Source organism: Spermophilus citellus (genome assembly GCF_964194105.1).
Source record: "Spermophilus citellus genome assembly, chromosome: 15".
NCBI classification, from domain to species: Eukaryota; Metazoa; Chordata; class Mammalia; order Rodentia; family Sciuridae; genus Spermophilus; species Spermophilus citellus.
Window position 1 is genome coordinate 26,291,047 of NC_138195.1, and position 26,655 is coordinate 26,317,701.

The 26,655-nt window shown below is 33.7% G+C and overlaps 1 protein-coding gene across 2 annotated transcripts in view; it reads left to right on the forward strand.

Moving 5' to 3' along the window:
- Positions 1-26,655, forward strand: part of PTEN (phosphatase and tensin homolog) — an 87,210-nt gene that overhangs the window by 27,986 nt on the left and 32,569 nt on the right. The window contains exons 2-4 of one of the 2 annotated variants that reach the window (XM_081267098.1): positions 263-347; positions 19,545-19,589; positions 25,287-25,330. In XM_081267098.1, the coding sequence (XP_081123224.1) occupies positions 263-347; positions 19,545-19,589; positions 25,287-25,330 (174 nt within the window). Of the gene's footprint in view, positions 1-244; positions 348-19,544; positions 19,590-25,286; positions 25,331-26,655 lie in introns of those variants that run through there. The other variant, XM_081267097.1, reaches the window with a different exon arrangement.

Sequence of the window (26,655 nt, forward strand, 5' to 3'; positions counted from 1 at the left end):
CCTTTTACTTTAGGTGCATTTTCAGTGTACTAAGTAGAGGGGTTTAAACATTATTTTGCTATAAAATTGTTTTGAGGATCTTTTTGTAAATAATGTATTTACCAATATTTCTTAATTATGCATCATAGGTTACAGATATATTTCACACAGTTTTATAACTTGCTGTAGTGGGGACACCCTTTTTATTTATTAGCCAATGTTTTAAAATTGTGCATATTTGCATTTTGCATATTTCAGATATTTCCTTAATTTAAGTACTCAGATATTTATCCAAACATTATTGCTATGGGATTTCCTGCAGAAAGACTTGAAGGCGTATACAGGAACAATATTGATGATGTAGTAAGGTAAGAACTCTCTTGATTTTTTTATTTCAAATATTGATGTATTATATTTATATTATCACTTAGAAAAATTTTCCAAAACACAAAAAAGAAAAACATTGTGGTGTAGGCTTTATTATGTTCTGTAACTCCTTTTTTTAACTTACTGTTTTTAACTTGATGTTAACTCAGTGGAATACAGCTTATTTGATGAGAACCTAATTAAATACTTAGATGATGTGATTTCTTAGATTCCGTAAAATGCCTCTCACTAGGTTAGTGCCTGGATTCCATTACAATATGATTTTTGTCTTTCTGTTTTTCCATAGTTGGGGATTAGGGTGAAAATCCTTGGGTAGATTAAATACTATGCAGTTTTTTGTAGAATAGCTTTTAATGGGGCACACCTGTACCAAGAATCTGAAAAGTGTTTGGCACAATGGTTAAAGAAAGGAATTGCTTGGCATTCGAAGCCTAGATTAATCATTGAACACTTTTGCATAATTTTCTAAGTATAATAATTATTCAGTTCATAACAGTGTCTTTCTCAAGATTATTTTTTAGTTTTAGGTAGACACAGTATCTTTATTTCATTTTTATGTGGTGCTGAGGATCAAACCTAGTTCTCACGTATGCCAGGAGAGTGCGCTACCACTTGAGCCACATCCCCAGCCCCTTAAATATTACTTTTTAAAACATTTATGACCCAAGACTACATGGGAATTTGTCTGCTGTGCATAATCTTAATTTTTTCTGATTTCAGAACAAAAATATATATTCATGACTAAATTAACACTAAATTGTCAATACAAACTTTAATGACTTTAAAAGTTAAAATTCTGGATTTCATATACTCTCATAAATGTCTTTGTGTAGCCTTTTAATTTAAATAGTTGGTGATTGTGGGAATTAAGTTTTGGAATGGTGGGAAAGTACTTTGTAATTTATAAAGCATCATACAGATGTAGAATCCTTTTATAATATTTGCATAAGTATATGACTATTAAGCCCTTTTATGAGCTGCGTATAAGTTGCTTTTTTAAGTGGTTAATTTTTAGCAACTTGATTGGAACTATAGTCTATTTACATTTTTGCAGTACTGAGTTGCGTTCCGTTCAATTTTTTTGGCATTTATTGTGTTCAGAATTAGATATCATTATCATCTCTTTGTACCGTCTATTAAATTTCTAGGTGGTACATGGGAATGTCAGAGGTACTGTTAAGCACTTGAAAATAGGAAAATGAATTTGCCTTCTCATAGTTAGGTAAGACACAGTGCAGGGATATAGCTGTCAGTGATACTAACACACCTAAAGAAAATGGAGTAGGCCATAAGAAAAAAAAAATGAGGAAGGTAAATTTTGAATCATGAGAGGTGGCAAGTCTGGGACATGAATAGTACCATTGATTCACTGGACATGTATTTTCAGTTGTGATGTGGAAATGTTTATCAGACTCTTTATGGTCTGAATGAGATATCTCATGATGACTTAATTCATTGGCTTTGTGGTGCAACCCTGAAGTGCCAGTGATTCTAGAGGCTGAGACAGGAAGGTAGAAAGTTTCAGGTTAGCCTCAGCAACTTAGTAAGGCTCTCAATAACTTAGTGATACCCTGTTTGAAAGTAAAAAGGTCTGGGAATGTAGCTCAGTGCCCCTGGGTTCAATTCCCAGTTTAAAAAAAAAGATGATTTACTTGACATTACTATAATCCTGTACTCAATCGAGTATTAAGTCAGTCAAACCAGATTATTCCTGTAGTCACACTGAAAAAGTATGAGTATTCTGAATAGAGGGCAAGTTTTCTAATGTGTATAAGGTTCTCATGATAAATTAATCTGGCACGATAATTTTTATATTATATTTAGTGTGAATAAGTCACCAAGGGTGACTGATAATCTTTTAGGTTACCGATGAAGTCTAGTTTTTAGAGCTTACACCTTTAGATTATAATAACTTCAAAAAAATTCTGTTGGAAACTATTTTTGTCCCTCATCTTCTAATTTCATAACTCCTGTCTTTATGCCTTTGAATTAAAAGATTCACATATTTACTTTACAAAGTAAAGTAACCAAAGTTGAAATTTATTCTGTGTATCTTTAATCTATGTAGTTTGTTTTATTTAGGCTTATGTTTTTTTTTTTTTTCCTGAACTGTTTTTCCTAAAAAATGTTTTGTATCTGGATTGTTACTTAGCCAGTGGTTCCTTTAGCCACCTGATCTTGTCACCCATTATAATACTGGTATTAGTATAACAACAATAAAGAATTAACAGCTGAATAATAAAGCATATGCTGTCTTTGTTTTTTATTTTTTTATACCAGGGATTGAACCCAGGAACACTTAACCATGGAGCCATATTCCTTGCCCTTTTTAATTTTTTATTTTGAGACAGGGTCTTGCCAAGTTGCTTAGGGTCTGGCTAAGTTTGCTTAGGCTAAGTTGCTGGCTAAATTGTTGAGGCTGTCTTTGAACTTCTGATCCTCCTGTCTCAACCTCCCAAGTCACTGGGATTACACCCAGCCTTTGTTTTGTTTTTTTGATTGGTGAGTAAATGGCCAGTAAGACATTGATAGTTTCTGTTACTCAGTCTCCTCCCCTTTTATAACCAAAAGGATGAACAGTAACCAGGAAGGAAGATGTAGTGTTTTCTATAAACTAAAATGAAAGCATAATTTTTAGTAATATTCCTGTTAGGATTGAGTTCTCCAAGGGATCAGTTGATGTATCCAGTGCCTAAATAGTTGTTTTTGGTTGCTTCAGACTGTATCAGCCACATTTGTAATAATCACTAGTGACTTTATTTTTGGTTCAAAGTTGATAATGTCTCAGTGGAAATGTTTCATTTTCACATACCTTTGTTTTTGTGTTAAAATCATTTTCAGTTAGATTTTTTCTTTGCCTTCCCTTTGTGTCAGGATATCCAAAGGGCTTTTAAAATTATTCCCTTTTCTCTAATTCCATATTTTCCCTGTGATTTCCCACCCAACAGGAAATGTTGTGCAGAGTCTGGTCTTTGTGGTCATTATTACATCATTTCCTTGAGTAAAATAAACTTAAATTTCAAATATATTCATGCTTAAACTATCCATTATTATTTAATTATATATTTGTAATGATCCAGTATTATTATTGATAAGGGTGCATATTTTGTTATGGCAATGTGAGAATTTACATTTGAGATACTCAAAGTATTTTTGAGGCAAATATTTACCGATGTTTAACTTCTCCATTTGAGATAACCATCAAGAATCAGGAATTAATGTGAAAAAAAAAATCAAAGGAAAGGGGGAAAGTGAACCAAACTGAATTTTTTTTTTTTTTAAACATCTTAACTGCAAATGTTTTGCTTCATAAGCAATCAGAACTGAAAGAGTAGGACAGAGACATCTCATAGAAGGGGAATTAAAGAGCTAACTCTTCCAAAGTTCCTTTTCCTCTTAACTACTATCTTTTCTCCTCCTTATTTCTTGCCACTAAGTTCTTGCATTTGCTTGGTGGTAATATGAAAGTTTTCTTCAGATAATTGATTATCTTAATGTTGTTCCTTGGGCTGATATTTTAATTATATAATTTATATGTGATCTGGTATAAATCTAAAGAGTTTAATAAATTGGTGCTTCATGTGTTTAAGAGGCGTAGTTTGGGAACTGTTCAGTCCCTAATAAATCAAAATATAAGTTTAATAATGATGAACTGGCTTTCCTACTGTAAACTTTTGCAATGCATTGTGAATCTTCCAAGAGTAAGATTGTAGTATGTAACTTTTCTTTTTTCCTTTTCATTTCTTTTCCTTCCACCTCCCTTTTCTTTTCTTTTCTTTTCTTTTTTTGTGGTATATTAAATATTTTTTCAAAACAGTGTATCCTGGAGCATAACTTGGGAAATGTTGAAAATGAAAAAAAATGCTTTCCTCTTTTCTGGATCTATAGGAAATTATTCACTTCCTTTTTTATTGGAAAGTTTTTTTGTGGGAAGATTCTTAAAGTTATTAAAAGGAAATACTTGGAGCTCAGTCTTCTGACATGTAATAATTAAAAAAAAAAAGACATCCATTGTTTTATATGCTGAGCTTCTTTACCCATTCTAAGTATCTGTGTTCTTCCTTAATGGCCTGTTATATACATTTTCTTTCTAAAGAAACTTTTCAAATGTTTTATTAATTCTATGTTCATCTCTCAGTCACACTGAATCTTATGTTGGTTTTCTCTTCTTTCTTCCTTCTCTTCCTCCGTGTGTGTGTGTGTGTGTGTGTGTGTGTGTGTCTGTCTGTCTGTCTCTCTCTCTCTCTCTCTCAATTTATTTGGTGGGGATCAAACCCAGGGGTTTGTGCAGGCAAGTTCTATACTACTGAGCTATACTTGTAGCCCATAAATGGATTTTCATTAACAAGGAAATGTTTTGCCATAACCATTATCATTATTGGCTATTCTGTTAAAAAGAGAATTTGAAAAGAGATTAGAAGCAGACTTAAAAATAATTTATGAGAAAGGAATATCAGGCCCATTTAACCTTTTTAACAGTTTCTTACTCCCCCCCCCCCCTATATTGTCTCCCTGTTTCCCACTTTTTTCCTTCATTGCAGTGAAATTCACATAACAAAATACTTATTTTACAGTGTATGATTTCTGTGACATTTGGTACCTTCACAATACAACTACCACCTTTGTCAAATGGCAGAACATTTTTTGGTCGCTCCAAAAGAAAACTCTTTTTCCCATTGTCTGCCTTGGTTTTCTCCTCCCCTAACCCTTCTCTACTCTCTCCTCCACCGCCCCCTGCTCTCAATAAGGACCCTCAATGGATTAGACAGTGTTTATAACAATGTTTATATTTATTTTGGGAACCAATTTACTTTAGGTATTTTAATAGTAGATAACATTTTTCATGGATTTATTTACATACTAATTACATGTATAATTTGTATAAGTTGTTTACATGTGCCGTTATATTAAATCTCTACAATAAATCTATCCCTATTAAAGGAAGTTTAACTGGGTCTGTTAGATTCCAAAGCTGATAATGTATTCATTTCTGAGAGATGAACATAGAATTAATAAAACATTTGAAAAGTTTCTTTAGAAATAAAAATGTATATAACAGGCCATTAAGGAAGAACATAGATTCTTAAACCTGTAATACAAATACTTACAACGGGTAAAGAAGCTCAGCATATAAAACAATGGATAAGTCTTTTTTTTTTTTTTTTAATTATTGCAAGACTGAGCTCCAAGTATTTCCTTTTAATAACCACAGCTGGTAAATAGTGAGGTTGAAAGTTTGAGTCTGGGTCTGTTAGATTCTAAAGCTGATTTTTATAATAATTATATTATTTCATATACCTGAGGACAAAACCTATAAACTCCTGGGCTAGTCTAGCCTGTTCATTTCCCTTGGCTTAATACAGTGTTGGTCCACACATAGTGTTTAAAATTGGGATTTATTGTCTATACTTAAAAATAATCAGGAAAGTTTATGTAAAAGGCTGTATTTCTAATTTCTTTTAAAAAGTTGAAGGATCTGCCAAAACTCTGTTCACTTGGCATTTGAGATTGTAATGTTGATTCTGTATAAATTCATAAAATCAAAATTAAGTCTATGTGTATGAGCTTTTGCTTTGTTAATACACATATAGCCTGCTTTAGATACTCAGTATTGTAGAATAGTATTTGTGAATTGTATTATTTAAGAATGTACTGTAGAATCATTGTGTAGAGATCTACTTTTAGACAACAGGCTTCATAAAGAGAAAAAAAGGAGAGCCACACATCAGTAATCCCAACAATTTGAGAGGTTGAGACAGGAGGATCACAAATTGGAGGACAGCCTCAGTAGATTATTAGTAAGGCTCTCAACAACTTAGTGAGACCCTGTCTCAAACAAAGAAGGACTAGGGATATACTTCAGTGGCAAAATGCCCCTGGGTTCAATCTCCAGTACAAAACAAACAAAAAACCAGAACAACAACAATCTAGGAGGGGAGATCATGAAAGAATTAATACTAGAAAATTTTTTTAGGATTCAAGTTTCTAGATAGAAACTACCTGCATAGTATCAAGCAGAATAAATGGAAAAAGGACCCATGCTAGGCAAGTTATTATGAAATTTGTTTTAAAACACTAGAAATAAAGAGACTATCTTAAAAGTTTTTTAGGATTCTTTATAGGAGAGATTAGGAACATGATTGACATGTATCTTCCTGGTAGGAGAATTAAAGGATGAAGATGGTGGCACACTACCTCAAAACTTCTGTTTGTAGCCTAGAATTCTCTAGGTGAAACCTTCCAGAATGGGAGAAAATGCTCTTGAATTCAAAACGATGGGATCAAGAAATCTGATAAGAACAACATTGTGAGGGCTCCTGGTTTGAGAGGTCTAAGTCCATAACTGATTCCATAGCTGTGAAACAGAACATCATGGCAGAGGGGTGTGGCAGAGGAAAGCAGCTTAGGACATGGCAGCAAGACAGAAAGCAGTGAGTAATGCTTGCAAAGCACAAAATCTAAATCCCAAAGGCATTCCACCAGTGACCCCCCCCTCCTCCAGTCACACCCTACTTGCCTAGAGTCTGTGAATCCATATGAGATTAATTTATTGATCAAGTGCAGCTTTGATAATTCACTCACTTTACCTCTGAACATTTCTGCATTGTCTTACACCTGAACTTTTGGGGACATCTTCATATCCAAACCATAACAAACATTTCTTAGGAGTGTTTTAGAAGACATGCTTTCAGGAAACAAAGGAATAAACTGAGGAAAGGAGAAGGGTCAGAAGCAATAAAGGAAAGCCCGTACAGGACAACTGAGCTACAAGCTAAAGAGCTACCAGCTCTATTTGGAACAGGGGCCCAGAAGACTTCAGGAAAGAAAATTGAACTGATAGGTGAATGTTGAAATATTTGGGGGGAAAATGAAGTAGATTCTTAGAAAACTGAACAAATTTAGAAAAATGTACTAGTTAGCTGGGGGTGGTGGTGTACACCTGTAATCCTAGCAGCTTGGAGGCTGAAGCAGGAGCATTGCAGTTCAAAGGCACCCTCAGCAATTTAGCACCAAACAAAACCAAAACTCCCAAACCAATTAGCGTTCCTTGATTTAACCCCAAATTGTGATATTACTATTAGTCGGATTTTAAAAAAAGGAAGGTACGAGGGTACAACTAATTGTGCAAGCCAGCCCTACCATGATAGGAAAGACGTAGGTAATAAATCCATGGCAAACAATATAATGAATAATATTTAGAAATACTGAATTAAGTATCTCTGGGGAGAAGCAGAAATAAGAATATGATTATGAATAGGGCCAGAGGAGAGTAATTTTTTATTGTAGTAATATATATTTTCATATATATAAAAAGATAAAATTTGCCATTTAGACGTTTTTGAGTGTACATGTGACATTAAGCACATTCACATTGTTTTGTAACTGTTACCACTATCAATTTCTAGAATATTTTCATCATCCCATACTGAAACACCAAGTTTATTAAGTAGTAACTATCTCCTCTCCACTCAGTTACTAGTAACCATTGTTCTACTTTCTGTCTCTATGTGTTTTGACTTTTCTACTAATGGAATCATGCAATATTTGTCTTTTTGTGACTGACTTATTTTACTTAACATGTGTCCAAGGTTCATCCATTTTGTAGCATGTATTAGAATTAACTTTTAAAAGCTGAACAATAAATATTTCATTGTATGTGTATGCCACATTTTGTTTGTCCATCCATCCATTGATGGACACTTGGGTTCCTTTTGGTTGTTGTGAATAATTCTGAATGTGTTGCTTTGAGTTCTTTTGGGTATATACCCCCCAAAATGAAATTACTAGATAATACAGTAATTTGATAATATTTTTGAGAAACTGCCATATTGTTTCTTATAGTGACTGCACCGTTTTATGCTTCTTTCTTTTTTCCGGTGATAGAATCCTAGGCCTTGCATATGACAGGGCAAGCGCTTTACCACTGAGCTACATCCCCAATCCACCATTTTACACTTCCACCTGTGGTTTACAATGATTCCAATTTCTCAATATCCTCACTAACTCTTATTTTATTTTAAAAGTAATAGCCATCCTAGCAGGTGTGAAGTGGCATCACTACGGTTTTGATTTGCATTTCCTTAATAATTGGTGATGTTGAACATTTTTATGTACTTAACTGTTGTATATCATCTTTGGAGAAATGTCTGTTCAAGTCCTTAACCCATTTATAAATTGGGAGGTTTGGGTTTTTTTGTTTTTAATTTTAGGAGCTCTGTATATGTTCTGGATATGAATCCCTTATTAGATTCTTCCATTCTCTGAGTGGCTTTTTTGCTTTGTTAGTTGTATCCTTTGCTGTGCAGAAACTTTTTAGTTTGTTAAAGTATAATTTGTTTTCTTGGATGCGCTTTCAAGTGTCATATCCACGAAATCATTTCCAAATTCATATCATGAACCATGAATACTCCTGTTTTTGTCTTAAGAGTTCTATAGTTTTAGCTCTTACATTTAATTAAATATTGTGTATGGTATGAGGTACAGGTCCAGTTTCACAGTTTTACATATGGATATCTAGTTTTCCCAGCACTATATGTTGCCATTCTTCTCATTGAATGGGTTTGACATCTTTGTCAATTAATGAAGGACCTACTTTTGAGCTCTCTGTTGTATTTCATTGGTCTCTTTGTCTTTTTGCCAAGATTACATTATTTCCATTACCATTGTAAATTTTTATTTCCATTACTGTTGTAAATTTTTGAAATCAGAGTTTCCTTCCTCCATCTCTGTTGTGATATTTAAAGAGATTTTTGGTTGGTTGGTTGTTTTTGGCTGTTCAGGGTACACTTATGTTTAGACGTAAGTTTATTACTGATATAGAGGGATTAACTTTTGCTATTTTAGCATTTTTCTCCTGTATGTTTTATGACTTTTCTATCCCTCATTTTCTGCCTGTCTTTTGTGTTCTTTTAATAGTTTGTAATGAAATGTTTTACATTTTTTATCATTTCCTTTTTGTATATGTTGTATAGCTATTTTCTTAGTGGATTACATTTAGCATCCAAAAGTTACAATACTAATTTCAATTAGTATTAGTTTGCTTTCTGTAGCATATAAAAATTTATTTCCTATTCAGCTCCATTTCTCCTTTTCTTTCAGCCTTTGATATCACAGAATTACATCCTTATACATTATGTATCAAGATTAATAATTTTTAGTGCATTAATGTCTTAAGTCATATAGAAAACAAACAATGGAGTTACAAAACTAGTTATAATAATACTAGCTTTGATAATTGTTCATATACTTAACCATTTAGCAGAGATCTTTCTTTCTTTTTTTTTTTTTTTCCTCCTGTACTGGGAATTGAACCCAGGGATGCTTTCCTTAATCACTGAGCTACATGCATCCCTAGTCTTATTTTTTATTTTTAATTTTGAGACAGGGTCTAAGTTGCTCTGGGTTTTGCCAAGTTTGCTGAGACTGGCCTCTAACTTGTCATCTTCTTGCCTTCACCTCTGGAATTACTGGGATTACAAGCATGCACTAGCATGCCTGGCTCTTTATTTTTTAATGTGGCTGCAAGTTACTCTTCTTATTTGTGGTTTTGCTTTCTGAGGTTTTAGTTAATCGGGTCAACCATGGTCTGGAAATAATCAATATTCATCTTTACTTTTTCAGGAGAGGGACCATGTTTATATAACTTTTATTATAGTATATTTTATAATTGTATTTTATTAATATTTTACTGTGCCTAACATAAATTAAACTTCACATAGATATGTATGTATGTTTAAAAATGAAGACAGTGTTTGTTCTCATGTGTAAGTAAAAAGATTTTTGTATATGGAAATTATTTGAAATAAAATATAGTTTCATTAGAAAAATGTATTTTAGATAACCCAGGTTTTGGGAATATTGCCTTTCTGTTTTTAGTCTCTACTTTCCAAGTATCTATAGGCAAAATTTCCCATTTCCCTTTGGAAAGTGCTGTTTTTTTTGCCTTTTTAGCCTTTCTATTGTGTCAGACCTTCAAGACAATGAGCCAACTGTGGGTGTGAAATCTTTGGGAGGAGAGAGGAGGAAGTGGGAGGGACAGCCATGATGAATGTTTCCCTAAGTAATATTCAAGTTCCTTGAAAGAATGTAAACCCTCACCACCACCCCCCACTTTTAAAATGCTGTACTATTTTCTTTTACCCAGATTGTTTATTCTGCTATCAGCCTGACTGTTGCTCACAGTATTAGCTAAGAAATCATGAAGTTCAGTTTTTAGAGAGGCATATGATTTCTATAACGCTCACTCAAGCTATAGGAAAGTAATGGGGGCAAAAAAGGTAGTTTGAGTTCTTGGTTGAAAAGGATAGAAAGGGACTAATTAAACTTAATTAGAAAGGAATTTTTTTGAAAAGTACTAGGCAGCTTATAGCTTGAGAACCTGGTTTAGAAGTTGGACAGAAGATCAGGGAAGCAAAATATGACCAGGAGGTTGTAACAAGATCAGTCTGCTTAGACTGTTGCTGCTTGGATACTTGCTAAAGCGCAGGCTGTGCTCATGAACTCTCAGCAACACCGGTCATGTCTATGAAGAATCCCTAACGCCTGCCTGTTGCCCTCACACACTAAAATTCAGTGTCCAAAGCAGAAGGGCCTAATTGGCCTCAGGCCTGTACATGTGATGAAAGATGAAGAAAGAAATACCTTCTTCTGATCTCTTGAACTTCTCTCTAGATTGCAACGGTGTTTGATTGCTGAGCAGCCTAAAGAGATGATAAGTGTTTCCTACAAATTTCTCCTACTTTATATTCTTGACCTTCAGACCCTATTCCCAAACATTTATTAAAATTTTTTAAAAAATGATTTTATTGTTCATAAACTTTTTAAAGAGCAGATGCAAAAATATTGCACACAATTCTACACCTCCTTTTTACATTCAATCAATATATCTTTTATATTGGCGTGGACATCTGCTGTTTTTTTTTTGACTACCTTTAATTTCATTTTATTATCATACCATAATTAACACTGCCATAAAATGAATATTTGTTTCCTTTTTTTTTTTTGCCATGAAAACAGTGCTCTAATAAATATCTTCACATGAGTATCTTGGTGTTATTTTGCAAATGTATTCTTAAAGGAAAAGCTGTGGAGTTGCTAGGTCAATTGAGTCCATGATTTAAACTTTTGCCTTAAAAAATGGCATTGTATATTAGTGCCAAAATGTTTGAGTGCTTCCTCCCTTCTTTACAAAAAAGTTAAATGTCTATAGAGGTTGTAGTTTGTTGGCAAAAAGTGTGATTTGATTAAATTTCTTGTGAGGTTAAGCGACTTTTTGCTGTTTTATTGGCAGTATATATTATATATTTTTGTTGGGGTATGTTTATGTGTATACTGACCCTGTCTTCAACTTTTTTTTTCCAGATTTTTTTTTTCTTAATGATTTTTTTAAACAAATTCTCTTAAAAATAAGGAAAAATCTTTGTGCAGGCAGTCTTATAATGTCTTGTGTCTCTTGGCCATTTGAATTCTGTGACTACAAAAATAAGCAGTGAGTTGGTTGCAGTGGTGCATGCCTGTAATCCCAGCACACCTATAATCTCAGCAGTTTGGGAGGCTGAGGCAGGAGGATTGTGAGTTCAAAGCCAGTCCCAGCAAAAATTAGGTGCTAAGCAACTCAATGAGACCCTGTTGGTAAATAAAATACAAAATAGGGATGGGGATGTGGCTCAGTGGTTGAGTGCCCCTGAGTTCAATCCCCTGTAAACCACGCCCCCCCCAGCCCCCTTCAAGTAGTGAGAGATTTCTAGCAGTGTATAGCTGTCAACTTTTGGAATTCTAATTTATTTTAATTTCTTTATGGTTCTGTTGGGTTTACTTTCCCCTTCCTCAGCCTTTTATTTTAATACCATTTCTATGTTCTTTATAAATACTACCATTTTGTATTCATCTATGATTATTTTCTCCTATTTTTGGCCATTATAAATGTTATCTTTTAAATCTAAGCTCTGTAAGTAAGTCTTCATAGCTAAATTGGTTGGTCTTCTAAAAAGTTTGTCTTTTTAAAAACTAGAATTATTTGTAGTTGTTTGTACAAAATTTTAGTTGTTAAATCCCCTTCATAGCCTTTCCTTTTATGTTGCTTATGAATTCATAGCCTGTTATTTAAATGAAGCTTTTGAAATCTCTTTTACTGATCTGTATCATATCTAACTATGCCAGTATTTCCTTCCTTGTCTGACGTGAACTCTAAAATTATATGAACACTTTCTCTCTGTTTCCTGGCATTTCCACTCAAACTTGTTCCTCATTCTTTGTTGAAAATATATTCAAAGTTGTAGTTTCCTTCTTTATTTTCATTAATCAAATGATAAAATTAACCAAGCATATCAAGACAACTTGACAGAAAACTGCATTTTGTTAAAAATTGTGAAGTCCCTAATTATTAGTGTATTCCTGTTTTTCAATTTTATGCTTTATTTCAAGAATATACCATTTCTATACATGAGTAGGAGGCATGGGTATGGTGTTCAGTGAATTTTTAAAGATCTCTGAACCCAGTAGACACATGTAGCTATTTATGTTTGAACTTAACAAGAATTAAGTGACTCATTCATTTGCACTAGCTACATTTCAAGTATGCAGCAGCTACATGGGGCTACATATGTATTGGATAGCACAGTTCTACAACATTTTCATCATTGTGGAAAGTCATATTGGATATATATTTCTAGATAATCAGTGCTGTTCTGCTTATTCTTAAAAGTTCTTAAGATGATGAATTTCTTCTATTGCTGTCCCCTAGTATTAAAATAAATTTGAGAATTTTTTAAAAAGTAGGTTGCATTTTACCAACGTATTTATAAATCAGGCTATTCGTCTTACTTTTTTATTGCTCAGTTTTATTGAGGAGTAAAATGTACCCTAAAAAGTATACTGTTCAATGAATTGTCATGTAACCGTACCTACCCATCCACCCATGTAAATATCACCACTATCAAGATTTAGCACATTTCTATTACAAGAAGTTTTCTTGTACCCATCTGTGTCACCTGCTTTCTATCATTGTAGATAAATTTTGCCTATTCTAGAATTTTTTATAAATATTGTCATATGGTATGCACTCATTTTTTAGCTGGTTTCTTTCTCTTAGAGTAGTATTTTAAAAATTTTCTTTGGGCTGGGATTGTGGCTCAGTGGCAGAGCGCTTGCCTCGAAAGTACGAGGCACTGGGTTCAATCCTCAGCACCACATAAAAATAAACAAACAAAATAAAGGCATTGTGTCCATCTACAACTAAAAAATTATTAAAACAATTTTTTTTTCTTTGTTGCTTGTTAACAGTATAGTCTTCCCTTGATTTCCATAGCATTGGTTCCAGGACCCTCCTGCTTATACCAAAATTCTCAAGTCCCTTATATAAAATAGTGTAGTATATGCATATATGTTCTCTCTCTCTCTACACACACACACACACACACACACACACACACACACACACATTTTAAACAGTACTAAGAATGGAACTCAGGAGCACTCTAGTACTGAGCTACATCCCCAGCTGTTTTCTTTTGAGACAGGGTCTCATTAAGTTGCTATGGCTGGTCTCGAACCTGCAGTCCTCCTGCCTCAGCTTCCCAAGTATCTGGGATTACAGGCATGTGCCTCCTCACCCAGCTCTTTTGTATATTTTAAATCATCTCTAGATATTTACAACACAATGTAAGTGCTATATAAATAGTTGTGATACTGTATTGTTTAGGAAATAATGACAAGGAAAATGAAATACATGTAACCTTCCCTCTTCATCTGCCATTGGTTGAATCTACGGATGTGAAACCCAAGACATGGAAAGTTGTTGACTGTCATTTTTTTTTTTTTTTTTTTTTTTTTTGTACCTGGGATTGAGCCCTGGGGCACTTATCCACCGAGCTGCATCCCCAGCCCTTTTTAAAAATATATATTTATTTTAGTTGTAAATGGACCTTTATTTATTTATGTGTGGTGCTCACACATGCTAGCAAGCACTCTATCACTGAGCTACAACCCCAGCCCTCCCCAGCCCTCTTTTAAATTTTTATTTAGAAACAAGGTCTTGCTGGGTTACTTAGGGCCTTGCTAATTTGCCAGAAGCTAGCTTTGAACTGGCCATTCTTCCTTAGCCTCCCAAACTGCTGGGATTACAGGTGTGGGCCACCAGTCCAGGCTTCTGTGATTTGTTTTTATTGCTAATTCATATTGTATGTACATGGCATAATTTATGTATCCATTCACCTGTGGTGAACACTTGTATTGTTCTCAGGGTTTATCATGAGCAAAGTTGGTATGAGCATTCATGTACAAGACTTCAGGAACATATTTTTGTTTCTGTTGGTTAAATACTTAATGGCATAGAATAGAGATTCCACAAAAAATTTTTTGACAAAGATGCTGAGATTAAGTTTTTTTTTTTGGATGGGTTAAATGTTTATTAAACCAAGCTTTAAATTATACATCCACTTACAGTCTGTAAACAAATACAGTACACATGTAAGTAAATGGGCAGCAAATTAAAACCAGAGGAAAAACTAAAGTTCCCTTTGCACACTGGCACCTCACCAGAACACCCTCCGCAGGCCAACAGCACAGGGCTGTGCTGGAGTTAAGGGTGAGATGAAAGAACCAGTGAGTGAGTTCCACTCCATCCCGAGGGTGGGTGTCAAGACAGGCATCTGTTCCACACCAGGCAGGGTGGACCACAGCAAGGCCACAGGGTAGTTTTTACATTCACAGATTGGCTGAAATAGTACAAATGAACTTCCTAATCTCAGTGTCTCCCTCCCTATCACCGTCATTAGTAAGAAGTGTGAATTAAAATAAATGACGGACCACAGATGGTTACAAAAATAGATGACTCATAGAGTAATACATATCTATAAGTAGCAGAGCATAAACTTATATAAAATTTACCTTTTCCCATAATGTGCAGATTATCTTAAGTATGTTTGAGAGGTATGGTCAGCAGAATTCAGAGTGGTAAGAAGGGATTTTTTTTTTTTTTTTTTTTTTTTTGGTACCAGGGAGTGTATCCAGAGGCACTTAACCACTGAGCCACATCCCCAGCCTTTTTTATACATTTTATTTAGAGACAGGGTCTTGCTAAGGGAAGGAGAGTCTTTTAACAAACAACACAGAAAACGAAATAAACCTTGATGTATAACTCTCATCAAAACATAAAAGTGAAGTTTTAAAGTATAAAACTTACAGATAGCAATATGGAAGAAAATCTTTAGTTGAAGATCTTTAGAAATAGAAATCTTATATTTCTATTTCTTAGACATAGAAAATTACTTTATAAGAAAAAGTGGACAAATTTGACTTCATCAGCATTAAAAACTTATGCTCTTTGAAGAGCACAATTAAGGAAATGAAAGGGCCACGGACAAAAACAGGAAAAGATACAAAGTTTACAAAAGAGATAAATATATGGTCAATAAACATTTGAAAAGATGTTTCAAATCAGTCTTGAGGGAAATGAAAATTAAAACATGAAATGCTGTTTGATGTTTACTGGAATGGCTAAAATTTCACAGGATTAACAAGGGTTGGCAGGGATGTAGATCAATTGGAAAGCTCAGGCCTATTGGTAAAAGCACAAAATGATTCAACTTCTTTGGAGCAGTGTTTGACTTAGCGCCTCCCTTTTTTTCTGAGGCTGGCTCTGAACTCTTGATCCGCCTGCCTCAGCTTCCCGAGCTGCTGGGATCACAGATGTGTGCCACCATGCCTGGTGACATTTCTTATATTAATTAAAAAATTTTTTTTAGTTGTTGATAGACCTTTATTTTATTTATTTATATGTGGTGCTGAGAATCAAACCCAGTGCCTCACACATTCCAGGCAAGTGCTCTACCACTGAGCCCCAGCCCCAGCCCCAGCCCTCTTATATTACTTTTGATGACCAGAATTTCTTTGTCGAGTTATAGGTCACTTCTGCTATGGCTTATTTCTTCACCCTTTAGTTTTATACCTCTTTAGAGAGAGTAGATTTTCTTGAGTACTGGGAATCACTATTTTTTCAGTGGGATTATATGAAGCTGTTATTTTGGTTCTTTTGTTATGTGAAGGTAAGAGTTAAGTTTCACCATCATATTTACTTTGTCATTGGATATATGGGAGATAGTAGTTAAGGTCTAGGATGTTTGGAGCTAACCTATTTAAATGGGGTTAAAGCAAGAATTATTTATGTATTTAAAAAATGGTTCCATGTATTAGTAATAGCTCTAACAATTGTAATTATACTCAGATTCTAAGCAAGTGTAGATTAAATGTGAATATAGCAGGGGAAATATATATGGTTCCCAAATAACTACAGAAGGATGTAGCAAATAATTTTGCTTTTCCAGATGCTAATTTTTCTGATTCATCTACTTAGGATTATTGGGAGATATCCAATGTCCTTAGGCTGTTTTTTGAATGGGATATCTTAAAAAGGTTCTCCACTGGGTTTCTCAAGGAGCCTTCATAATTGCAATTGTCAGTACTTGAAGTTACATTATTATTGTTTCTGTAGTAGCTCTGGCAAGTGCTTGACAAATATTTGTTCAGTGAAATTTTGGGAAATACAATCTGCCACACCTTTCTTCTGCTGTCTTCAGTTGAGGCTGTCCAATAGACTTTTCTTCTTAGGTATTAGACTTTTGAAGACTGCATCTTCTTTTAGATTGTCTATATCTTTTTTTTTTTTAACTTTTCATCTTTTCACTCATTTTAATCATTTTCCTTTACATTTTTGTACGTATTTTGGAACTGGTTCTGTTGACTTTTTTTTTTCCCTCCTTGGTTATGGGTCATATTTTTCTGCTCTGCCTGTCTAGTAAATTTTAATTGGTTCTTGAATGTGAAGGGATTCAGATTGTTATTTTCTCTGAGGGTACTGAGATTCATTTTAACAGGCATTTAAATTAATGGTTGATTTGATATTGTTAGGCTTGGTTTTCTTTGTTAAGGTAGGCCTATTTCAGATTTATCTTTTGTACAGTCTTATGGTCCCTACTTCTAAAGTGGGACTTCTGTGGTCTCAGCTGAATATCAGGGGTACTCAGGTCTTTCCTCTCTGGTTGGGCCAGAATTCCAGCTTCTTTTAATATTGCACTGCCTCTGGTGTCTTCTCATTATAATTTCAGATTCTGCATATATGCAGCCCAGCGCTTTGCCAAAAACCAGAGGTGAAATCTATGCAAACTTGTTTTTCCTTTTTCCTATACATTACCTACCACATCTCTGGCACCCTGCTTTACAGACTCTAGCTAGCTGTTTTACCAACTCAGATTTCTAATTCTCTAATCTCTGCCTTTTCACCTCAGCTAAACCTTTTATAACTTATCTGTAAGAATTGTAGTGTGAATGAAATATGTAACTTTTATTAGTGATAGTTTAAAGTACTGCTTGTACTATCGTATAACATGGTTTTTTTCACATTCAAGTTCATGGACTCTTTTTCTCCTCCCCATCACACACATATTTTTAGACTTCCTCTCCAATTTCCCTCCTTCTAATAGTTATATTGTAGTTTTGGTTATATTGAGCTTTTTATGTGGTTATTACTAGATAAATGGCATTCCTGGCTAGCAATATAGTATATTGTGACTAATATTTTTTCCTACATATTTAGTTTTCCCTGGAATTACAAAGGTCTCATTTTTTTCTTTTACTTGTTTAGTTTTCTATGTTCTTAATTTTAATTAATTCACAAATTCACCCCAATTCTGAGCACATTTGGTGTCCTGTCAGTTTTATCTTCTCAAGGATCTTTGCTCTCTAGACTTGCTATATAGAAGTCTTTGATGCCTCTTCACCATCATTCTGGGGATTCACCTGTCCTCTCCTGTGAGTTGGATTCTTCAGTTCCTGGAACCTGTCATCAGTTTTCATTGTTTTCTACTCTGGTTTTGGCATATCTTTGTAACTTCCTGGGAAACTATAGGAAAGTAAAATTATTTTAGAGTTTGCTTATTTTAAGAAACTTTTTTTTAATACTCATTTGATTTATAGACTGTCTTGGTGTAGAATTCTAGGCTGAAAATATTTTTCATGAAAATCAGAATGTTTTGCCTAATATTTTTTAAAGATATTAGATACAGTGGTATGTGTCTAATCCCAGTGACTCAGGAGGCTGAGGCAAGAGGATCTTAAGTTTGAGGCCAGCTTCAGCTACTTCGTGAGACCCTGTTTCAAAAAAAAAAAAAGAAAGGCCGTGGATATGGTAAAGTGGTAAAGTGCCTCTGTGTTGAATCTCTACTGTTGGCAGGAAAAGGGGGCACTGTCATTTTGATTCCACATTCTTTTTATGCAGATGTTTCCGGCAGTGTTATAGGGTCTTCTTTTTGTCTCTTCAGCATTCAAAAATTTCAAAATTTTACTGGGTATTCATGTCCCTTTTTGTTTGAAAACTCACTTTTTAAATAAAGCTTTCTGTTTATCATTTGTCTTCTATATTTTTTTCTGATAGTTCTTCAGTATTATATTCTTATAACTCTTCAATTACCTACCTCATAAGGTTGAGGATTAAACAAATTTACATACATAGAATACTTTAAATAAGTGTCTACATGTAGTAAAGACTTGTGGTACCTGTAATTGTTACTGTTTAGTTCCATAATTGTCTTGAGGCATAGTCTTTGGTTTTGATTCTTTTACTTACTAGTTTTGAGATCTATCTCTTTCCTCTGTAAAATGTGAATAAGCTATCCTCTCAGAAGTTTGTGAGAAGTAAATAAGAGTATATATGTGAAAATGCTAACAATAACTTTTACAGAGTTAATAGTTGCTGCTTGAATCTTAATGTCAAGCTCTTTGTTTGAAAGAAAACTATGGCTGAATTTTAAGAGTACTAGATTTCTTGTACCTTGCAAATTTGTGTGAGCTAGGTGAACTTGAGTTAAATACTAATGCTGCCTTTTTCAATAAATTATTTCTTACTGCTCAATCTTGTTTTGTTATTCCAAAAAGAGAAGATAAGGAAAATATTCTGTGAAAAGCTCTGGCTTTACTTCAGATTGTATAACTCTATGTAATGTAGTAATTATTTAAGAATGACATGATTATTTATTTGGGTTATTTATTTATTTTTACTTAAGGGTATTCGAGATTAGGAAAAATAGAATCTGTCTTTTGGTTCTTCTCAATAGTTTTTAATGTAATTTCAAATGTTAGCTCATTTTTGTTAATGGTGGCTTTTTGTTTGTTTGTTTTGTTTTAAGGTTTTTGGATTCAAAGCATAAAAACCATTACAAGATATACAATCTGTAAGTATGTTTTCTTATTTGTACGCTTGCAAATATCTTCTAAATAACTAATAAGTGAAAGTTATTTTTTTGTTAGAGTAAGGTAGAGTTAAAGATATATATTTTACTAGAATTGTATTCCTAAGACAATTAGTTGAAGAAGACTGAGAACACTGTTAGATCATTTAGAAAGTGTAATGATGAGATAAAACAATGTTGGCACAGATTCACGTTACTTGATCTGCTTTAAATGACTTGGCATCTAGCCCACTTTTGAGCCCCTAACCCTGTGGTTATTTGAAGTGTAATCCATAGGAGAGCTTCTGTTAAGATGTCTTCCATGGAGGCATTCTCCAGAGCGGATATGATTTTGTTTATTCAGTCTCTTGATCAATTGATTGAAGAAGGTATTAGAGTATTTGGTTTGTAACATAAGATATGTTATCTAAAATTGTTGAATTAGATAGTTTCTATTGTCTTGGGCAGGGTTTTAAGGGTTGCCTACTTGATAGAGCTAGTTGACCTTATCTTTAATTTTCTGCTTTTTCTTTTGACTTTGGGAATAGAGACATGAAAGGAAAAAAAGAAGGGAAGGAAGGGAAAAAAATTCTTAAATGATTTTTCCCTTGAAGACTATTTTTCCTTCTCAAAGTACTAACCATTTTCTAATTTTTGAAAAATTGGAAAAACATTACATTTTAAAGACTGGTACCTGGCCTTTATTTTTTTCTATTTATAAATGATTACAATAGAAAAAAATATATAAAGTTATATACTTGGTCACAATTGTTTTTGTAGAGTTATTTATCAAATGTTATATATATATATAATGTTAGACATTATAAAACACATTGGGACGTGGGTACAGAAAGGATAAGATACCAGTTCAGTCCTGAGGTAGCTTGTCGTCTAATGTGAAAATTAGAGAAAGTATTAATAGAAGATGTAATTCTTGAATACAAGAAGGCATTGAAGAGAACAGTAGAAATAGTAATTGTGTTCCATTTGACAATTTTCATAAAGGAAGGATATTTGAGTTGTAGTGAACAGAATCAGTAGGGACTGACTCCCAGGCCAAGGAAGAAGGAAAATGGCATAGCAGAGTGAATGGCAAGTAAGGAGATTGTTGGCATAATAGTGTTTGGAATGTGGCAGATCATTTATTTTTGTCAGATTGTGATGTGTGTATGTGTGCCTGGGGAGTTTCAGTGATAAAACATGCTTAAGTTTAGGTGAGCCCAGTTTACAAATGATCTGTGCATTTAGGGGTCATCTATTCTAGATTAACCTTTCTTATACTGCCTTGTTGTTCTTTTGTAGAAAAATAAAAACCACATAGCTTTGTGCTTTTTGAACATCTCTATTCAGAAGTTGAATTAACAACAACAAAAAAGAATTGTCAAAAGCTGAAATCCATTAAATAGATCTTGTCAGTCTTAGACTCTCAGAATTGGGGATTTGGAATCTTAAAAGGGAGGTCAAAAGACAAATTCTGCAATTGTCATAATTTTATTCTAGTTTAGCATATCTAAAGGGAAGGAAATTGTTTTCATTCCTGTATGTAGTGGCTTCCTGCTTTCTGGAACTTAGGATTTAGGCTTGTACTATTGATGTTGTGGGACACTTACTACATTATTATGGTTAAAATTGGCTTTTGGGGATAGCCTGGGAATGGGAATGCCTGATTTGTATTTCCAAACATTGGAATCCCAAGATAATGAAATAACTCTTTATTAGTCTAGAATAGCTTTTAATGCATATTAACTCCCCCTCCTCACATGGAATTGTGGACTTTCAGAGCTGGAAAGTACTGAAAGAAATCTTTTAGTATAACCTTCTCATTTTCAAATGGGGAATATGAAGCCTACAGAAGTTAAGAGAGTTAACAGTCATAGTAGCAATCCATCCACTGTTGATGCCAGTGTTCCCTTTATTTTTTGTTTTAACCTCCCCCAATTTTGTTCTCTTGAAAAGTTTCTAGAGCTATCAGTCTGTAGTATGTTTCTGATGTTTCTTTCCAACCTTTACCTTCTTTCCACCCCTGCTTATTATATATCTGGTTCTGGGTAAGTGAGTCTAGCATCATTAACAGTTGTTTCTATTTTATTTCTTTAATTTTTAGAATAGTAATTACATGTGATATCTTTTTCTTTGGAAACATACAGATAGGAAGATCTTAAAATATGTACACTAGGTATACCCACATTTAATAATATGTTAAGTCTTTTATAGCAATTGCAATTATGACATACATGGATGAAGAAGAATTCATAATGTGAACTTTGTAATAACTAAATATTTATGTCTCTATAGTTTCTTCAGGCTTTCACTAAATTATTTTTAATACTAGGTAAAATTAGCCTTATAGAATTATCAAAATTTAAATATACTGATGCTTGTTAAATTAATCAGTATATTTTAGGGTACAAGTACTTTTTATTTTTGTTTTTCTCTCTTTATAATCTATACACTGGTAATGATAGGGAAGGAAGGGAGATAGGAATAAAGTCATATATAGTTAACCTTAGTATTCACCAAATGCTAATTTTCAAAAGATTTATATATTTCATTGCATATTTTGCTGATATACTTAATCCTTTTGTAGTAAAACTTTAGCTAGTATTGATTTTTTTTTTTTTTTTTTTTGGTGGAGGTGCTGGGGATTGAACCTGGGGCACTGTACATGTGAGGCAAATACCCTACCAACTGAGCTATATCCCTAGCCTCTCATATTGAGTTTTTTAAAAAAATTTTTTTTAACTGTAGATGGACATAATACTTTTGTTTTATTTTTATGTGGTGCCGGGGATCGAACCCAGTGCCTCACACTTGCTGGGCAAGTGCTCTACCACTGAGCCACAACCCTGGCCCTCCTCCTATGTAAGATAAACGTAGCTATGTTGTAGAGAGTAAAGAAGAGACTCACCTGCTTAGCTAACTATATGGCAAGTATCACTTTGGAAATTTTTCCTATTCTTATCCCTTTCTTCACTCTGCCTACTACCACTTAAAAAAAAAAAAAAACCCTCAGTACTTCTTCATTTTTCTTGTCTCATATAAGTAGTATAAAGGGTAATAATAAAAAATTATATCTTTTGAGTTTTAATTATAAAGATATTGAAATGATTAAATCCCAATTGTTTTCTAAGTATCTTTGATTTTAATATGTTGAGATTTATCACTAATATATTACAAAAAATATAAAATAAATTTTGTTGGGGGGGGGGTTGTGTGTGTGCATACATGTGTTTAGGGAGAGCAGAGTCTTCGTCTTTACCCTTCTAGCCCTTACCTTGAGCATTTGCACCACCACCAGTCCTAGCTTATACTTTCCAGACCCCCATACTTACCTGTAAAGATCATCATAATGTTTTTGTTTTTTATCATCACTGTTGGTTGGCTTTGTATTTTGTGACAAATATTGCTTGAGTAGGAAGGTGGCTTTGATTAAAATTTGAATAAACTTGCTTTCATATTTAAAACTTTTAATGTTTTTTATTCTAAGTAGAAGTATGATGCAGTAATAAAAAATGTTTTGTAACCAGTGATACTGAGCTTGTTCTGATTTTTCATTTATATATTGTGATTTGGGGCAAGGTTCTGCTTTCTCATAAAAATATGAGGCTAATATTAGTCATTATTACATGTTTGTGAGGATGAAAAAAAAACATAAAAATTCTTAGAAGGTTTGCACATCTCATAGCATTTAGTACTTGTTATTCCTCTTTCCCTCCATATATTCATCTTAGAGTACTATGCTGGGGATCAAACCTAGGGCTTCATGTGTGCTAGGCAAGTGCTGCACCATTGAGCTACAACCTTCAGCTCCCAAACCAAACATTTTGATATCCTGAAAAAAGTATGGGAAGTTTAGAGAACTGAATCTACATGAAACTGACATTTATTTTCTTTTTTCTTATTATTTTTTAGTGTCAATGGACCCTTCCTTCCTTTCTTCCCTCCCTCCACAGTGCTGAGAATCAAACCCAGTGCCTCACACATGCTAGGCAAGCACTCTACCACTGAGCTACCACCCCAGCCCCTGACATTTATTTTCTTTTGAGCTGTTATGAAACTAGCTTCTTAGAGTTATTTTATAGCCTTATATCCCACTTCCTAAGCCTTTACAGAATTCCTTTTAAAATACTGCACCATGGATTGTCCACTACTGATCAGTCTGCTAAAGAAAGTATAAAATTTAACTATTTTATTGGTCATTTCTGTTTATCATGTTTTTCACATTTGTATGGAATTATTTAACAGGGATACATATGACATTACTAAATACATTTTCTTTTTAGCAAAACTCAGTATTCTAAATTACAATATACTAAAAAGAAAAAAAACTTTGTTTTGAGTGGTAATGTGAAAGTCGATTTATTATAAGTATGACCAATTTTTTAACAGTTTTAATTTATAATTAGTTCAATTTTCTTGTGAATTTGAAACTTTAGAGGAATTATAAATGTTTTCCATATTTCTAAATGTATAATACAGGTTCACAGTAGCTTATTTAAAAATTTTGGAGCTAGTTATGTTTTAATATTCTGAATTTTTTGGTTTTCAGGAAGGCAATACAGAAGCATATACTCTTTAAGTATATTAATTAAGGACTACATACAATCTTAAAACCTCAAATCAGATTCTACAATTGAGATTGCCATAAATTAAAAGAAAATTTTAGCTGTTTTGTAAGTTTAGGATTTTGGAATTGTAGGTTAAGGAACAGTAGATCATAATTTGTTCTAAAATATTGATTTTTATTTTAAATAGTTTTAAAAATCTGGTTTGGTGGTAGTTGGATTTACTATGATGCTGCTGACCACACTGTCAATTATGAGTAAGCCAGTACATAATAACAAAGACATCACTACCATTAAAAAGACAAATATTTGTATGCTCTATGAATGCAATGTTAGAATTTTACTATCCTGTATTGATTTTACTTATTCTTTCATTGCTTTCAGATATTAAAATTTATAATCTGAGAGATTATTTAACTGAATTTTATTCCAGGCATAGGTAAATTCTGTCTCAGAGCCCACAGAAATTTCCAGTTTGTTTGTAGAACCCTTTAAACCATGAGAGAACTGGAGAGTTTGAGAAGTTTGCAGATGTAATCTCAGATAGGCATATTTGCCATTGATCCCTCCTGAAAATCTAGAGTGGATTCACTAAAAATGACTTTGGTTTATCTAAAGGGAGAAAGGTCTGGTTTAAAAAAATTTAGTAAGCATCGTGTCCAAATAGATTAGCATCATTCAGTTTTCTTTTGTCCTTTTGCTTTTAATATTTTTAACATGTTTTCAAATAATAGTTTAAGAATTGTATGTGCTCATCTGGTGAGATAAAGACAACAATGAAATTATTTACTTGTTTATAGGTACTTGTGAAATAAAAAAGTACATTCTAATAACATGTAGAATTTCTGTAAATTTGAAAATTATAGATGCAATTTAATTTGTAGGGCTGTATGATGAGGGCATCACAAATTTGATAAGAAAATGTATAAGCTCTATTTGCATATACTTCACATCTTAAACCTTCACTTCCTTAATCATAAAATGGGGATAGTTTTAGTACCTACCTCACAGAATTCTTGGGATTAAATGAAAGAGTGAATATAAAATACTCAGCATAATGCCTGATTCAAGAAACTTTTTGTTATTATGCCCAAGTACAAAAGGTAATTTATGCCACTTTAAATTTTTCTTTTAGATGTGCTGAAAGACATTATGACACCGCCAAATTTAACTGCAGAGGTATGTATAAATGTACTGTAGTATGTTGTATAACTTAAAACCAATAGACTATATTGTACTGTCATAACAATAATGAGTTATCATGATTGGATATAAATATTTACCTTAAGGATAATCTTAGACAACTTGGAAAAACTAATTTTGCTGTTGTACTTTAGAAAAAAAGTATCATATAAACCTCTCTATTGTCTGGAAGACTATAAAGTGTAGAATAGACAGAAATTACTAGACTGTGTTTGTATCATAAGGAGGGGGTTTCCCTACTGTTTAAAGCATTTGATGTCAGTATGCAGTTTCAGAGAGAAAGCAGAACTACTTTTCTGCTTTGAGGAATGACTTAAAGATAGGAAGGATAAAATAACATGGATAAAGAGGAGCCATTTAGGTGAAAGCATGGAACTATTTTTTATTTGTTTCAATTAGTTATACATGACAGCCGAATTCATTGTACATGAATGGGCACTTGATCTCTGAGCCGCATCCTCAGGCCTTTTTATTATTTAGTTTGAGACAGGGTCTTCTTGCTAATTTCTCTGATTATGCACAATATAGAAGCACACCGTTCATGCAATCATACATGTACCTAGGGTAATGATGTCTGTCTCATTCCACCATCTTTCCTACCCCCAATCTCCCTCCCCTCCCCTTTCCTTCCCTTTCCTCCCTTCTCCTTTCCTTCTCTCTCCTTCCGTCCCTGCCCCTCTCCTGCCCGTCCCCTCCCCTCTCCTCCCTTTCTCTCCTTTCCCCTCCTCCCTTTCTCTCCTCTCCCCTCCTCTTCCCTCCTCTCCCTTTTTTTCCCCTCCCTGCCCTCTTTGCAATCCAAAGTTCCTCCACTCCCCCACCCCCCCACTATGTATTAGCATCCACATATCAGAGAGAACATTTGGACTTTGGTTTTTTGGGGATTGGTTTACTTCACTTAGCATGATATTCTCCAACTCCATCCATTTACCTGCAAATGCCACAAATTTTATTCTCTTTTAGTGCTGAGTAATATTCCATTATATGTGTATACCACAGTTTTTTTTATCCACTCATCTATTGAAGGGTATCTAGGTTGGTTCCACAATTTAGCTGTTGTGAATTCAGCTGTTATGAACATTTAATTTTATTTATTTTTATAATGTGGTTCTGAGGATTGAACCCAATGCCTTACATGTGCTAAGCAAGTGCTTTACCAATGAGCCACAATCACAGCCCCTAGTGTGTTGATTTTAAGTCCTTTGGGTATAGACAGACAAAGGAGTAAGATATCTGGGTCAAATGGTGGTTCCATGCCAAATTTTCTAAGGAATCTCCATACTGCTTCGGGAACTGTTTTTTAA